A 16,945-nucleotide genomic window follows, 5' to 3' on the forward strand; every position below is an offset into this window, starting at 1 on the left:
GCACGGTGCTTTGAATAACCATGGGGTGAATCTGGAATAACCATGGGGTGAATCCCCATGAATTAGCTGTCTACATGCCACTTCCTTTGCAGCCAGGCACACGAATGTGATGCTGCCCTTCAGGAAACAGCCGCTGTTATGGTCTATGCCACAGTCTAAGAACACGTCAGGCACATTTCAAGCAGCAAATTTGCCTTCCAGGCCAAGCTTTGCAGAACATTACACAGCGTATCTTCCCCAGCTTGGTTTAGCAAGGCTCTCAAGAGAGTTCTCAACTGCTACTGAAATGCACAACCCATTCCCTTTTCATCTCACTCCCAGGGACTCCTGGTTTAGCCGATTCATTGTCCAGAACTACCGTAAAAGCAAGAATCCCTTCGTTTGGGGTGTTTCTTACACTTTGAAAGGTTTTAGACATTTGCAGCGGCAGGAGTCACAAAGGAAATAGAATAAGAAAGCACCCACTAATGTCCCCAGTGCCAAACAGTCATGACAGCTTTGGTTCCTCTTCTAAGAACAGATTCATGGAGCCTTTTCCTCTTGGGTTCCAGCAAAATGTTTTCTATCAAAACTGCAGGAGCAGTGATGACCCTGCTAAAAATACCCTGGTGGAAGGGAGTTTTCTTATTGCTGCTTGGGGAGAGCTTGCTTTTTTTCTCCATGCACCGTCATGGTTCCAATGATGCATCAGTGAAATAAAGGGAAAGCAAATCAGTGCAAAAAATTCACACGGTTGCCAAAATGGATTTTACCAGAGGAAGTCACAGCCCTGGGTAGGAGTTTGAGATGCTTGTGCTGCGCAGATAGGGTACGTCTACACTACAGCGCTAGTTCGAACTAACTTAGTTCGAATTAGTTAATTCGAACTAAGCTAGTTCGAACTAGCGCATCTAGAACTAAAAACTAGTTCGAACTAGCGTTTTGCTAGTTCGAACTAGCGCGTCCACACTGATTGGACGCAGGGGGGCATTTAAGGGCAGCTGAAACCGGTTCTGGCAGGGCATCAGGTCAGCAGTTGCTTTGTGTGGCTGCTGTCTGAGGCTATCTGAGGCTCGTGCTTAAAGGGACCCCCCCTGGACAGCCGGTTCTCAGCTTTTCCTGCTTGCTTGCCAACCTCGCCGAGGGACAGCAAAGCGTCGGTCTCTGTGCCCGTCTGTGTCGGTGCTTCCCTTCGGGGGGGACCGCCGCAGGTGGCAACATGGAGCCACGGCTCGCCCTGCACCTTCTGGTGCACGTTCTGGACTTGCTGCTGCAAGCCTGCCAGCAATGGCTCGAGGCTGCCTGGCACCACCTGGGGAACGTCAGCCCCCTGCCTCTCCGCCTGGCCGCCCTGGGGGCCGTGGAGGAGCCGCGGCGGCGCCCCGGCACCGGCGTGCCCCGCCGCATCTGGCGTCTGGACACCAACAGCGACTGGTGGGACCGCATCGTCCTGGAGCACTGGGACGACCGACAGTGGACCCAGAACTTTAGGATGAGGAGGGACACCTTCCTGGAGCTCTGCGAGTGGCTCGCCCCTGCCCTGCAAAGAAGGGACACTCGCATGAGGCCCGCCATCCCCCTCCAGAAGCGGGTGGCCATCGCCCTCTGGAAGCTCTCCACGCCGGACAGCTACCGATCCGTCGGGAACCAGTTCGGCGTGGGGAGATCCACTGTCGGAGCAGTGCTCATGCAGGTACGGCGCTCGTCGGCCACCGAGCCGGGGGGGAGGGGGGCTGCGAGGAGGGGATGGGCCGCCCCAGGGACAAAGGGGGGGGCGGGAGGAGGCGAAGGCGCCCCGCACCGGAGGGGTCGGGCTGTCCCGGCCGTACTACACGCCGCCAGGGGGGTTGCTTCCGGGAGTGGGGCGCGGGGCACTGCCAGGGCACGCACGCTCCCAGCCACCCGGGCGCCCCACTGATTGACGCTTTGCTGTGTCTCTCTCCGCAGGTGGTCAAGGCCATCAACCGGGTGCTGCTCCGCAGGGTGGTCCGCCTCGCCGACCCGGACGCCGTCATCCGGGGATTCGGCGCCCTCGGCTTCCCCAACTGCGGGGGGGCCATCGACGGGACGCACATCCCCATCTGTGCCCCGGAACACCAGGCGTCCCGGTACGTCAACCGCAAGGGGTACTTCTCCGTCATCCTGCAGGCCGTGTGTGACCACCGGGGACAGTTCACGGACATAAATGTGGGCTGGTCCGGCAAAGCACACGACGCCCGGGTGTACCGGAACTCCTCCGTGTGCCAGCGGCTGCAGGACGGGACCTTCTTCCCCGACCGCCACATCAGGGTCAGGGACGTGGACATGCCCGTCTGCCTGGTGGGGGATGCCGCCTACCCACTGCAGCCGTGGCTCATGAAGCCCTACACGGGGCCCCTCAATCCCTCCCTCCAGGCCTTCAATAACAGGCTGAGCAGGGCCTGCATCGTGGTGGAGGGGGCCTTCGGGCGACTGAAAGCCCGCTTTCGATGCCTCCTCACCCGTCTGGACCTGGCCGAGCACAACATCCCTCCCGTGGTGGCGGCATGTTGTGTGCTCCACAATTTGTGTGAGCGGAAGGGGGAGGCTTTCTTGCCAGCCTGGATGGCTGAGGCTGACCGCATGGCTGGACACTACGGTCAGCCCCGCACCGCCGCCGCCCGGGAAGCCCAGCGGGGGGCCATCCGGATCCGGGAAGCCCTGCGGGAGAGCTTCCAGGTGGAGGAGGAGGAGGACTGACCTCTCCCTGCATGCCCCACCGGGGCCTTCTTCCACCCTACCCCCCCCTTCCCCTTTCCCCTCCCTATCTACTGTACAATAAAGACACCTGTTTTTCAAACAAAAACGTCTGTTTATTTCAGAGAACTGGGGTGGGGGAGGGAGGAATGAAGGTGGGAGAAGGGAGGGGGAAACCTGGGACGAGGGAGCTGGAAGGGGAGGGGAGGGAAGGGAGGAAGGGAAAGGAAAGCTCAGGGGTGGGAGTCCGGCTGCCTCTCCCGTCTCGCCACACTGCGGGTCCGGGGGCGTCGGTGGGGAATGGTTGTGGAGGGGGGGGCAGAGAGGACAGGGGGTGTGGAGGAAGCAGGAGTGGAAGCAGGAGTGGAAGCAGGAGGAGCAGGAGGGGGAGCAAGAGGGGGAGCAAGAGGGGGAGCAGGGGGAGCAAGAGGGGGAGCAGGGGGAGGAGGAAATGGAAAGCGGTCCAGCAGGCTCTGGAGGTGGCCTCGCAGGGCACGGCCCTGCTCCTCCAGGGCCTCCAGACTCCTCTGGCGCAGCCTGAGGTCCTCCTGGACCCAGTGGTCCTGGAGACGGAGCTGTCGGTCCAGGAACCGGAGATGCTGCCTCTGGTAGTCCTCCTGGTTCCTGGCTGTCCTGCTTGCCCGGGCGCGGGCGGCTGCTGCAGGCGGTGTGGTGCGCCCTGCAGGCCCCGGTGCTGCAGCTGTGGTGCAAGAAGACCAGCGGTCAATGACCCCAGGGGCCCAGGTGTGTGAAACCCAGCTCCCCTCTGCAAGGCCAGGGCCCCTGCAGGATCCCCAGCTGCTGCTCCGTGGTGGGCAAGGCCCAGGCGCACGGTCCCGGGGCTCCCTCTCGCCCCAGCCCCCCGTACACATAAGGGGAACACGAGGGTACTCACAGGTGGACGCCTCCCCGGCCTCTGATGATGCAGGCGAGCGGCTCTGTGGGGTGCCTCGGGGGTCCCGGGTCCTGGGAAGGCTGGCGGCAGGCTCCTGGCTCTCAGAGCCCTCTTCCTCCTCCTCCGTCTCCAGGAGCGGTCCCTCTGCCCCGGGGTCAATCACGTCCCGGGGGGCAGGGACAGCATGAGGCCCCAGGATGCGGTCCAGGGCATGGAAGTGGGGGCAGGCCTCCGGGTCAGCCCCTGGCAGGCAGGCCCGGGAGTAGGACTGCCGCAAGTCCTTAATTTTGCAGCGCACCTGCTCCCGGCTGCGCTGGTGGCCCCTGGCGGCCAGACTGGCAGCCATGCGTCCATAGACGGCCGCGTTCCGGTGGCTAGTGCGGAGATCGTGGACATTGGAGGCTTCCCCCCAAACCTCGATGAGGTCCACGATCTTCGCACTTGACCAGGCGGGCGCCCGCCTTTTGCGCCCCCGGGCAGGCTCCCGGGAGCCGCCAGGCTGGTCGTGGGGAGCAGTGGAGGGCTGGGAACCCTCGGATGGCTGGCTCATGGTGTGGCAGGTGCAGGCTGTGCAGGCACGGGTGCTTGCAGCCTTGCAACTGGCACAAAGTGAGTAGCCAGCCCGTGGCCCTTTAAGGGCTCCGGGGCCGGGAGGGGGGCAATAGAGTTTCCCTGGTGTTGGCCAGAGTGGCCACCAGGGAAACCTGGGAAGCCTTAGCCTCCCACTAGTTCGAACTAAAGGGCTACACAGCCCTTAGTTCGAACTAGCTAGTTCGAACTAGGCGTTAGTCCTCGTAAAATGAGGTTTACCTAGTTCGAACTAAGCGCTCCGTTAGTTCGAATTAAGTTAGAACTAACGGAGCGCTAGTGTAGCGCCGAGGAAAGTTAGTTCGAACTAACTTTCTAGTGTAGACATACCCATAGAGATGATGTGCTGCATGGCACGAGTGGATCGTCTGCAGGATGGGGATGGAATCCGAGCGCCCCAGTACCACACTGCACCATTGGCCGTGTGCACTAGTTTTGTTTCCTCTGCATCATATGGGTGAGAATAGTGGACCAAGAGCTTGTTCACTATTACGGCTCCTAAACCGCTGACTGAATTTCTTGCTTTTATTGACGTGGAATCGCGTACTTGCTTGTGTTTCTTTTTCTGCCCCACGATTGTTGCTGTGTGGGATAGTGCGGCGTTAATCCGGCCACTCGCCCTTGCGCTTGGAAGCTCTGGAGCCTCTTAAAATGCTTTCCTGCTCCAGTGCAATGGCTCCAGATGACTCTTTTTTTAACCAAATCAGGCTCAAGATCATATGGTTAGTGGCCACGCCTAGAAAAAACCCCAAGAGTCCTGACCACCTAAGCCCTTTCTAAGGCCCCGGCCTGCTTCTAAGAATTCTCTGGCATGAATGTCCCCATCTCTTAAGGAAATGAGACCTCTCCTCTCCCCTCTCCTAGGCTGCCCTGCTGGCCGGTATGGCAAGGACTGCGTGCACCTGTGTTCCTGCGGCAAAGGAGCCACCTGTCACCACGTGACAGGCATCTGCATTTGTCCAGCAGGAAGAACCGGTCCCAGCTGCGAACACGGTAAACGTTTCACCAGGACCGGGCACTTCACTGCCGGGGCGTGGAAAGGGCGGCGGGGCTGGGTCCAGGCAGACTCCCGCACGCCCACGGGTGCAGTGTCTTTGATCACGCCGGGATTTGGCTTCCCTCTCTTTGTCTTTTTCAGCCTGCCGGAAGAACCAGTACGGGCCAGGCTGCAGGCAGACGTGCGCCTGCCGGAACGGCGGAATCTGCCACGCAGCCGACGGCTCCTGTGTGTGCGGGCTGGGGCGGACTGGGAAGTTCTGCGAACTGGGTAAGCCCCCTGGAAAGGCCCTGTCCTGGCACCTGTCCGGCCATTGCAAAAGGCATTGAGTGTGTGTGGCGCAGAGACCCCGCCCAGCCAGGGGCCATATGCCTCACTGGGTGGTCCCTGCCAGGGCGCCCTGGCGATGGAGCCGGACCAGGCCTCCGGACGTGCTGGCATATGAGCCGTCTCTCTCCCATGCGTCCCCTGCAGAGTGTCCCCCGGGGAAGTACGGCGCCAACTGCCAGCTGACCTGCGCCTGCCGCAATAATGGGACTTGCGACCCAGTGACGGGCGCCTGCCGCTGCAGCAGAGGGCACTACGGACACGTGTGCGAACACAGTAAGTGCCAGGCGCAGGGCTGCTGCTCCTGCCCTCCGAGGTTGGGTTTCCTACGGGCGGTTAACGTGGGACGTGGGGCAGATCTGACGCGCTTGGGCCATGGGACCATCACAGCAAGAGAAAGGCCCAATGGCACCGACCCTTCCCACCCGCACGCAGCAAGGGCGGGCTCTGGGCTGGCTCCTAGGAGGCCCATCAAGTCCAGTGACCGGCCTCAGCTCACTGCTCGACCTCTTGGGGTGCCCCCCGGCCTGCTCCCCACTGCGCCGTTGGACTGGGCATGTGGACAGAGCAGCACACAAGCCCTGACACCTGACATTGGTCAGCCTAGTGCTGGTCAGCTGAAAGTGCCCTGCGATGTTTCATGGCCCTGTCGCAGCCTCCCTCCCCTTCATGACACAGAACAGGCGCCCGCTGCCGCGCGGCACTTCCCCGGGCTCACAGCTCCCCCCGCGGTTAGTGGGAGAGGGAGGAGCGGGGCCCACCGAGTGGAGCACTGTGCGGTCACTCATGGCCGTCCCTCCTGGGCTCCTTCCCAGCCTGCCCGCCAGGTTTCCATGGACTCGGCTGTCAGGAGTTGTGTGAGTGTCACAACGGAGCCACCTGTGACCCAGTGACCGGGCAGTGTCTGTGTCCTGCTGGCTTCCACAAAGACCGCTGTCAGGCAGGTACGTACCGGCTGGACCTCCCTGGTCTGGAGGAGGGATGCTCCAGACCAGGGGAGGTCATTTCTGGCCCCCCCTCCCCGCCAGCCCTACAGCCCTTCTCCCACCCCCCTCACAGCCCAGCCCAGGTGTGCCAGCACCTGCCTCGCTGCACCCCCCTCCCCCCACCGGCCGGGCCACTCTGCTCCTGGACCATTCATGGGCCAGCCAGAGAGGCTGGTTTATAGAGGTGTAGCCTGTGTCACTGCAGCTTCCACAGGGGCAGTGTTGCCACTGCACACGCAGGGCCCCCGGGCTGATCGCACTTACGCCCGTGTGCGACTCAGCGATGCCCCCAGTGCCTGGCTGGCCGCAGTGGCACCGAGCGGAGCATGGGGGGAGGGCCGGCCCATACGTTATAATACTCCTCAGACGCCCCCGGCCCGGGAAGGCTGAGGTAGCGATGCTCAGCAGTGGGTTTGCCACCCGCGCCTCACGCCCCAAGCCCACGGGGGTAGTTAATTAGCGCCAGCACCATCGCACTGTTCCCAGGGCTTGCTGAACCCAGGGGTGGTGGAGCCAGCGGTGGAACTGGAGGCTGACGTCCGGTCAGTCCCTGCTCTGAGCCGAGACACCACGCCTTCCCAGGGATCAGACGCCAGCTTGGAGCCCTTTGGCGCCAGTTGGCACAACTCGGGTGTAGCCAAGCAGCCCCCCCCCTCCACCTAGAGACTCCAGCCCTTCATTATCGCCCCACCCCAAACCGTGCTACTTGGCACAACACGCCCTGGTGCTATTTATCAGCCCGCGAGCCCAGGGCCACATCAGAATCAGCATCTGGCACCGCAGCAGTGACACAACAGGGCGCGGCCTGGCCCTGCTTTCAGAGGGGCGCCTACCGGTCCCCAGTGCCCCGGGCTCATTTCCATGTAAAGAAGATCGGCCCTTGACTTGGGGTTAATCCCCCAGGACTGGCCTCCAGCGTCCGGCTGGGGAGGGTGGTGAGTGTGAAAAAGCACCAGCTTGCCTCACGGGTTCTCCTGTGCTCCCAGGCTGCGAGGCGGGGCGGTACGGAGCGAGCTGCCAGCAGCTGTGTGACTGCGAGGGACACGCACCCTGTGATCCAGTCACTGGGCGCTGCCTGTGTCCGCCCGGGAAAACGGGCGCCCAGTGTGACGTGGGTGAGTGCGGGCTAGGCACAGCCCATGCGGCAGCGTGTGTGAGGGCGGAGGACCGTAAGGCGGGTGCACTAGCATCATGCTGCTGCCTGGGGATGTGGTACCACAGGGAGGGGCATTTTTGTGACCTACCCTGAAGGCAGCAGACTGGGTTCGTCTTGCACCAGCCTTACTCTAATGGGCGAGGAGAACTGTGCCCTCGCTCACAGCTGTACAACACAAGGCCGAATGCTGAGCTGGCATGATGGGGAGAAATGGACCGGTCCAGGTGTTCCTATGGGCTGCAGGACCAGTCACCTCCCGGTCTCCCGGCAGTGTAGGCTATGGCCAGTCAAACCGTTAGCAGATGGGTGTCTCCATCAGTGTTCTGTGTAGCCACACATGCTTGGGTGGCCACCGAGGGGTGATTCAGGGGTTGCCCAGCTGATGAGCAGCGCGCCCACAGCAGGCAGCATGTTACTACTGGTGGTGCACATCCGCACATGCATTGGTGCACAAAATAAAATTTATTCTACACACACATGGAAAACATTTAGAAGGAACATGTGGCCCTTTCACAACACATTCCTCTAGTCTTCCTGTGGGCTGGTGTCAAGAAGCCCACAACCAAATGGACCTGGAATGCCCTGCTGGGCCCTTGAGGGCTGACAAATCCAGAAGTGAAGGGCAGCAGGGGAGCAGCCTGTCCCGTCCCTCGCCTGGGCAAACTGCCCCCTCCCTTTCGCCAGGCTTGTGCCTGGGTCTGTCACGCTGGCCCCAGGCCGGCGGCGATAGCAAGGCAAGCCCCCGCGTGGAGCGAATTCCAGCCATGCCAACCACTCTCTGCCTCCCTTGCATCTCTAGCCTGCCGCCTGGATCGCTTTGGCCCCGACTGCGCCCTGCCCTGCGACTGCGCCTCAGACAACGCTTTCTGCAACGCCCAGAACGGCCAGTGCACCTGCCTAAACGGCTACCTGGGCCCGACCTGTCGCGAAGGTAACGGCCGCGGCCGGGCTGCTGGGCCCATAGCGCACGCGCTCACCCGGCACCAGGCGCTGATGGCAAAGGGTGGGGCAATGCAAATAGTTGGGGTTCGTGCTGAATGCGAGGGCACGTCACTAGCACCGCGGGGCCCTTTGGGGCGTGGTCGCATCCAGGTCGAACACAGCAGCCTTGTGCAGCCAGCCCCCTTGTGCCTAAGAGCCCAGCTGCAGGCGGACAGGGTGTGGCTGGGGGGGGAGCGGCGTCTCTCTCCGCTCGCGGCTGCAGCCATGGGGAAGCGAGAACACGGCTCGTGCCTCTCGTGTGTGGGGTGCACACGTGTGGACGTGACATTTCCTGCCACGTGCATGAGCATCCTCATGTCTTTCCAGCTGGCATTCAGCGCGTGCACAAGTGGCGCAGTTTCTTACATGCTGAGGAAGTCATTCAGCCCCACAACAGCAGAACTGACAAACCTGCTGTGACGGCGCGTTGGGGGTTCCCCGTCTCCTGCACCCCGAAATGGCACATACAGACTGCACCAGCCAGTGGAATTGAGGGTGGTTTATTGCTCCTCCAGCACAGTGCAGCACAGATGTAATCTGGTTACAGGAACTGGGGCTAAGAGGCCTCAGTGCCCCCCCTTGAGATAGGGGAGTCCCAGCCCCCTCCCCAGCTCCTTATTCCCTGCCTTCCAGATAGGAACTAACTAACCCTCTCCAAGCCCTGCCCCCCAGCCAGGGCAGCATCCACCTTCCTTTGTTCCTCTCCATGGGGGGGTGTCTGGCCACTGGTTCAACAAGTTTGGCATTACCTCTGCCTAGTGAGGCTTTCCCTGCTGGGTCTTGCTCCAGACAGCAGGGGTCACCACAGCCCAGCAAGTACCCCCACTACGTCACACCTGCTTATTGGCACTAGATTTTAATCCAGCCCCTCCGTGAATACAGTGGGGGAGCTGAGAGTCACGTAATTATGCCCTATCTCGTCTCTTCCTTAAGCGTATGGAAGTAACTGGCAATAGACCCGTACAATACTCTGTGGCTAGAAATGTGTCGCTGTGATGGCACGGGTTGAACCTCTCTAGTCCGGCACCCTCGGGAACTGACTGGTTCTGAACAAGAGAATTTTTCCAGCCCACAGGAGGTCAATATTGTCGAGCAGCAATTGCTAGGCTTCCACTGCTCACTGGGCGCTGAGAAGACACTGAGGGGTAAATTAGAGCTAAATAACAGCACAGAACACTGAGAGCCAGGCCTGGTGGTTGTCACAAGACCCTGAGAAACTTGGCCACACCTATGCCATGTGGACATCCAGCTAACTACAGTCATGCCGGACCAGAAAGTGCCAGCCTAGAGAGGTTCAACCTGTAGAAAACTGCTTGAGTGGCTCAGTTTACTTTTGTGGTCTTGCTACATATTGGCTGCAAAGTGCGATGTAGAAAAATGCTTCTTGCACTGAGTAGGAACACGGGTCAGTGAGTTTGCTGTGGCGTTTCTGTGCGTGTCATTTCCAGGCGGAACACACGGTCATGAAACCCAAGTAAAACGTTGCTGTTCTGTTTACAATGCAGCACAAGGTCCCCAGGCCCGGCCCCCCCAGGCCTTGCATGGAAATGATGCTGCAAAACGCTTCCTAAACAAAACTGCCCAACTCCATGCCTGCCGGGCTCTTGTGAACTGTCCTTGTATGAATCATTAGGCCTCCCTGCCGGTGCCAGGCAAGCAGACACTGTGAGGAAGTGCTGGGCCCATTTGTTACTAAAAGGCAGAGAGCTAAAGCTCTGCACATATCTGACTAGACATCCCAGCCCAAGCGCCTTTCCTTGCTGTTGCAGGTGGCCCGCCTCGCCTGTTGTCCAGCGAACGACGGCGCAGCCCGCCAGGTCAGTCGCAGCTCTATTCTGTGGTCCCACCTGCAGCAGCTGGGTGTCCCCTTCAGAGTCCCCTGTAACTACTTGCGCTTGGGTGGCCATCGAGGAGAGTCAGGTGCCGCCCAGCTGATTGGCAGCATGCTCATTGGTGGTGCACATCTGCACAGGCCACAGTGCATAACAAAATTTATTCTGCAGACGAATGGAAAAAGTGAGGGGGAACACTGGTCCCCATCACACCACACTCCTATAGTCTTGGGGATTGCAGTCAAGAAGCCCACCACTGAATGGTGCTGGAACACCCCCCCTTCTGGGCCCTTGGGGTGCAAATCCAGGAGCAAACGGCTGTGGAACGACTTCTCTAGTCACCTGAAAGTATTCTGGCAAGTCAGCTACAAGGGGCGTGAGGGAGAAGGCATCGACAGGGTTACCAGAGCAGGTAGCCAGTAGAGAGCCAGCCCCCTCGGTGGAGGGCAGCCTGTGGGTAGCAGCCCCCCCCAACCCTCAGCCAAGGCAACCCTATGAACCAGGCCTGCCCAGCTCTTGCCAAGGGGTGGGCCGTTTGGCAGTAGCACGATTTAGTGTTCAGCCCTGTAGGGGGTGACTGCAGCCCTACCCGGCACCTGTCTGATGCTAGCCAGGGTGCGCCTCCCTCCTGCAGCCAGCTACCCTGCAGTGAGCCAGGGCAGCCCCTCACGTGCCCTTAGAGCAACTGGCACTGACAGCCAAAGCATGAGCACAGCCCGGGAAGGGGGAGCAAAGCCCCAGCCCCCTGCTCCTGGTGGGCTGAGCAGCCAGTGATCCAGCTGCCGGGAGAGGCCAGCCCCCCAGGCTCCCCCTCCCATTTTCGCTCCCCCCCCTTCTACCGCCTCAGCCCTGCAGGAGCCCAAAGCACGCCCTCCGCAGCCCACAGCCTCAGCCCACAGCCTCAGCCCTGCTCAGCTAGGGGGCAGAAGTGCCACCGCTCCAGTGCCACAGCCCCGGACGGCACAGCCACTGGGCAGGCGCCGCGCCCAACCGCGATTCCCTGGGGCACGTACCTAGGCCTGGGGGCAGGACCACAAGAGGCTGTTTGAGCCTCCCCCATGCCCACACTGCTCTATCACTAGTGCACGAGCCAGGCAGGGGCCAGGTCTGTGTCTGACACCGAGATTGCGGTGCGAGCGGGTGACTAGCTTGCCCCCAGCACCTCTGCCGCAGGAGAGCGGCTCAGCTTATAGCACTGAGGTAAAACACTGTACAAGCAGCCAGGGATTACAGCCACTCCTGCGGGGTCTGCAAAGGGGGTGCGGGGGGGGGGGGGTTCAGGGTTGGTGCCTGCCTGTGCCGTAGCAGCTTTACCGCTTCATGGTGCTCCCACAGGGTCAGTGTCTGTTAGTCAGGCTGGCCGGCTGTTTCCTTGTAAGTTGACAGATCCGCCTTGGGGGAAGAGTCACCCGGCTGCCAGCAGCAGGAGCCTGTGAGGAATGATGGGAATAGTGGCAGGAAGAGGGGACGGGGTGCGCACTAAGACCCACCGAAGGCATTGTCGCCGCTTGGGGAGCCAGCGCCGAAGCCCAGGCCTTCAGTCCGTCAGGGGGTCTGTAACCAGAGCCCACCATCCAGGCCAGCTGTAGTGGCTCTGGGGTGCTACCCAGTGTTCCCTGCACACCGTGTGCTTGTGCAGCTGCTCAGAAGAAATTCAAATGCTGGCCAGGTGATTAGCAGAGCACCCCTAGTGAGGCTGTGTGTGGCTATTGGTGGTGCACATAAAATTTATTCTGCACCTGGGGTGCATAAAAGCTGCGCCTGATTGGAAAAACATGTGGTGGCACAGCACAGAGGCAGAGAGGGCGCACTGACCTATGATCCTGGGCCTCTTATGAGATCTCACCTTGGTCCCCCTTCTCTTGCAGACGTGGCAGCTAGAATACCTCACCCAGTCTCTCCCAGGGGCATTTTCCAGCCTGGGAAGCATTAGGTCGTGCCGGCACCATGGCTGAAGAAAAACAAGAGCAAGCTTGTAAACAAGCCCCTGGTCTTTCTGCAGAACCCGCCTTAGCTAATACTAACCCCAAGGCAGTTCTATGGGCGACCAAGTACTGGGCTAGCTCCTGTCTGAAATCCAGCCTGAAGAAATCTGGGGCTATCGCACGGCTCAGCTCAGCCAGGAGACCGCGAGCACGTGTGTAAAAAGGCACGCCCCTGGATGAACTGTTGTTGGAGTCTCATGCCCAACAAAGGACCACAGAAGCATTTCATTTGTACTCTATACTAGAGAAGCAATAGTTCAAAGGTGGTTTTTCTCCAGTGGGCAATTACTGGAGTCTTGCAACTCGTCCTCTAATTGTTTTTTTTTATTGCCTGCCTGGAATTTTAATCAGAATACAATATTTATGTAAAGATATTTATGGGAGGTGTACAAATGTCTTTTCATGCTCGGTAGCCAAAGATTGGGGTGGTGCTGCATCACTTGACTTTCAAATTTGTGAGCACTCTTTAATTGTCATTTACCATTGTCCAGGGTGCTGTAATAAAAGAAACATTCAATAAGTTGGTCATAAGAGCATTTAAGTTCCAAAATGTACTGTAAGTCCTGGTTCCAGAGAGGAGCATTTGGTACTCCTGGACAACAAGGACTCTGGGAATTGTGCAAAGTTCATTAAAACTAACGAGACTTGACTTACACGGGACTGCTTCTTTCAGCATCAGACGATCTAGGAAACTCAGTAGTTTGTACATAAAATAAAGGCTGCAGTAGCATAGTAGATCAGTCTTTGTAACTTCATCTTTCATCAAATGAGCAACGAGTCTTTCCAAATAAACATCTCAAGGAGAAATGGGTTAGTCACACCTCTGTTTGCCTGAGCAAGTTTAATGTTAGTGAAAACATTATTTATTTACAGATGTTCTACTTTTGAATGGATGATTGCTAGAACACAGTATTATGTTAAACCAACGCGATGTGGTACCCGGTTTGGATTATAATAAAAGCTAAAGGGAAGATGGTTTCATGGCTTCATCTCTCCAAAAAACACTTAGTGCCAGGACCAAGTTGTGGATCCTGGTTGAATGCACAGGAAAAGCAATACCAAACATTTTGCTATGTGGTGAAATTCGTACAGTTCAGTTTGTTTTTGATGGTGTCAGAACACAAGCCCCATTTCACCTTCGTGCTGGGAGTCAGACAGAAACACTATCAATGCATGAACATCAACTTCAGAAATGACACTGTCCAATAATAGTGATAGAAATGTAGCCGTGTTAGTCTGGTGTAGCTGAAACAAAAAACAGGACGATGTAGCACTTTAACAAGATGGTTTAATAGGTGATGAGCTTTCGTGGGCCAGACCCACTCCCTCAGATCAATATGTGGAAGAAAATTGTCACAACCCTATACAGGCAGTCCCCGGCTTACGTACAAGATAGGGACTATAGGTTTGTTCTTAAGTTGAATTTGTATGTAAGTCGGAACTGGCTCCAGATTCAGCTGCTGCCACTGAAACTGACCAGGGGCTGACTACAGGAAGCAGGAGGCAGAGTTGCTCTGCCCCCAGCTTCCTGGAATCAGCCTGATCAGTTTCAACAGCTGCTTAATCTGGAGCCTGGGACAGAACAGCTGGGGCGCTGCCCGGTAGGTTCCCACAGGACCAACCCGGCAGCACCCCAGCTGCTCTCCCCGAGGCGTCCCGCAACAAAAGCCTGGTCTGCGGGGGGGGGGGGCCCTAGCTGCGCCCCCTCCCCCCCCAGCAGACCAGGGAGACCCGAGCAAAGCCGCATAGGCGGAGGGACCCCGCTGCCCGTGCGGCTTTGCTCCTGTCTCCCTGGGGTGCTGGGGGGAGTCCCCCCCAACACACCAGGGAGACCTGAGCAAAGCCGCACAGGCGGAGGGACCCCGACCCCCGTGTGGCTTTGCTCCTGGTCTCCCTGGTCTGCTGGGGGGGGTCCAGCGGCTTTGCTGGACCCCCCCCAGCAGACCAGGGAGACCAGGAGAAGCTTTTCTCGCCCCGGAGGACATGGGTGGCAACCCGCCGCCCATTAACTCTGGGGCGAGAAAAATCCCGTTCGTAAGTGCGGATCCGACATAAGTCGGATCCGCGTAAGTCGGGGACTGCCTGTATACCAAAGGATACAATTAAAAAAATGAGCACATGAAAAGGACTTCATATGTGTTTTTTTTTAAATTGTATCCTTTGGTATATAGGGTTGTGACAATTTTCTTCCACTATTTGATCTGAGGAAGTGGATCTGGCCCACGAAAGCTCATCACCTACTAAACCATCTGGTTAGTCTTTAAAGTGCTACATCGTCCTGTTTTTTGTTTCCACTGTCCAACAACTCAATGCAACAAGAATGTCATGCTGATAAGTAAGAGCATGAGGGTGCTACTTCTCTCTTCTATCACTGCATGCTGTGACAAACTTAAGTCACTCAAAACAGTTCTTAGTTGTATAACTAATCTGGTTTAGGTTCAACGCGGTTGTACATTTCTGGCAAAGGCATTTCAAATAGGTCAATATCAGGGTTCACATTACTGCTAAGAACACACAGGGAAATTGCTCTGATTTGTGCATTTAGCGATTATTAGTAATACAGGTTGAACCTCTCTATTCCGGCACTTTCTGGTCCGGCAACATCCATGGTGCGGCATGATTTTACTTCGCTGGATGTCCACTTAGCATGGGTGTGACCAAGTGAATCACATCTCTCTAGTTTTAGAGGCAACGTAAATAAGCATTCGCCCTCTAGAACTAGATATGTTGCTACACAGTAACTTGATTGTTCTGACAAACCATAATTACCAGTCTTGTGGGAATCGTGTGAGCAGCTGAGCCAAACGCCTAATAGCCCAAGCGTGTTGTGGGCTTGTGCCGGCTCCCAAATGTTTAGGCTAGCAGTGAAATGTTCATATGAATAGTTGTTTCGATAAGATAGTAAGGGCAGGATTTTCAACAGAACTGAGCAATCAAGGTGGGTGGGAAATAATTTTCCAGGACCAAATCAGGCCAAAAAAGTGAAAATCTAAACTACAAAAACAAAATTGCAAATCAAAACCATTCAAAATGTTTCATGTTGATCATTTAAAAAAATCTTGATTTGACTTGCACCTTCTTTTCCTTCTCTTTTTTTAAACTTGCATTTTTGAACCAACCAACCCACCCATGTCATTTTGAAACATGTGCCAAGAGGAGCTTGCAACAGCTTTGACACTTTTCTTCTTTTGGAACGGAAAGCTTCATTGAAACGGATCCTTTACTGCACAAGCGGCGAGGAGTCCTGTGGCACCTTCTAGACTAGCTGAAGTGTTGGAGCATAAGCTTTCATGGGCACAGACCCACTTCGTCACATGACCTGACATGCATCTCACGAAGTGGGTCTGTGCCACAGGACTCCTCGCTGCTTTTGCAGATTCAGACTAACATGGCGACCCCTCTGAAACTTTTCTGCACAGTTTTGGTTTTGATGAACTGGTGTTTTCCCTCAAATGGCTTAATTTGTTTTCACTGACATTTGGTGCTTTGAAACTCCTGCCCCAAATGCCTGTTCACATGCTGTAAGAGGACTTCTGCAGGAAAGGTTGATGGCGCCTAAGCTCTGCCTTGGATTGAACTGCTGCGATTAAGTGACAGTACTGCAAGTTTTGTGCATTTTCTCCTGCCTGCTCGGGTTTCCTAGCATTCTATAGCTTAGAGTTGAGCACAAGGGTTAGTGGCACCGTATTACATGCTTACGTGATAACGGGACACAAAATATAGTTGGAGCAAGGTATATTTGACACATACCATGAAAGACCAGCAAAAACAGGAGTAAATGGAGGACGTTCAACTCTCCAAAGCAATTGTTGTACACACAGACAACACAGAGGGCCTAGGATCCATCCCTGCTTGCTCTGGATGCTTTTGGGCAAAGTATGGCTGTGAAAAAAAACAGCACAACAGAAAGCTGGACACTAATAGAAGGGGGAGATAAAAAGCAATGCATGATGGGATATGCAGCATGGTTCCAGGATGCACTGCAATCTGTTTCACCTTCCCACATTACCTAGCGGCACATGGTGTCACCAGACTCGGGGGGGGGGGGGCTGCATCCCCACAGGACATCGCTCACACTCGCTGATGGTGCCCCCAATGTGGACAAAGGGAGCAAGCGTGAACATGCATGTGCAATTTTTGAGATGTCGACTTTTCAGAGCCTACCTAAGTTTGGGCACCAAAACGTAGCCTCTGGCACCCCAATGGCTTTGTCGCTGCTACTGCTACAGGCTGAGAGTGCAGAGGGCTGAGCACAAGGATTTAACCTGGGGAAACGCAGACGCCGAAAACAAGCTAGATGTGGGTCGATGTAAAGAACAATTGGGGACCTAGCAGAACCGATCGATCTGCTTTATGATAATAGTGCTGGTGATGGTGCCGTTACACACAGATCCCTGGGTATCCATTATGCCAGGGGTGGGTAAAATACAGCCCGTGGGCCAGATCCAGCCTGCCAAGCCTTTGAAGCCAGCCTGCAGCCTGCCCTGCCGGACCCTCAAACAGG

At 57.1% G+C, this 16,945-nt stretch overlaps 2 protein-coding genes across 5 annotated transcripts in view; one reads left to right on the forward strand and one right to left on the reverse strand.

Moving 5' to 3' along the window:
- The window catches only part of MEGF6 (multiple EGF like domains 6), a 287,060-nt gene extending 273,648 nt beyond the window's left edge, over window positions 1-13,412 (forward strand). For all 4 annotated transcript variants that reach the window (XM_075906529.2, XM_075906530.2, XM_075906531.2 and 1 more), the window contains 8 exons: window positions 5,042-5,170; window positions 5,316-5,444; window positions 5,649-5,777; window positions 6,317-6,445; window positions 7,474-7,602; window positions 8,443-8,574; window positions 10,394-10,441; window positions 12,325-13,412. In XM_075906529.2, the coding sequence (XP_075762644.2) occupies window positions 5,042-5,170; window positions 5,316-5,444; window positions 5,649-5,777; window positions 6,317-6,445; window positions 7,474-7,602; window positions 8,443-8,574; window positions 10,394-10,441; window positions 12,325-12,389 (890 nt within the window). In that variant the 3' untranslated portion in view covers window positions 12,390-13,412. The remainder of the gene's footprint in view (window positions 1-5,041; window positions 5,171-5,315; window positions 5,445-5,648; window positions 5,778-6,316; window positions 6,446-7,473; window positions 7,603-8,442; window positions 8,575-10,393; window positions 10,442-12,324) is intronic.
- LOC149521713 (uncharacterized) lies at window positions 2,826-3,968 on the reverse strand. The gene is made up of 2 exons (XM_089773129.1): window positions 3,590-3,968; window positions 2,826-3,394 (listed from the first exon to the last, which is right to left on the reverse strand). Exons 1-2 carry the CDS (start codon window positions 3,933-3,935, stop codon window positions 2,928-2,930), a joined length of 813 nt encoding a protein of 270 aa, XP_089629255.1. The 5' UTR covers window positions 3,936-3,968; the 3' UTR covers window positions 2,826-2,927.
- Window positions 13,413-16,945: the final 3,533 nt, after the last annotated feature.

Source organism: Pelodiscus sinensis, chromosome 24 (genome assembly GCF_052426305.1).
Source record: "Pelodiscus sinensis isolate ZL-2025 chromosome 24, ASM5242630v1, whole genome shotgun sequence".
In the NCBI taxonomy this organism is placed as follows: Eukaryota; Metazoa; Chordata; order Testudines; family Trionychidae; genus Pelodiscus; species Pelodiscus sinensis.

Coding starts and splice junctions, on each gene's coding strand:
- LOC149521713 (XM_089773129.1), bottom strand. CDS start 3,935: ATGGCTGCCAGTCTGGCCGCCAGGGGCCACCAGCGCAGCCGGGAGCAG. Junction 3,395..3,589: donor GGCCGGGGAGGCGTCCACCT/GTGAGTACCCTC, acceptor CTTGCACCACAG/CTGCAGCACCGGGGCCTGCA.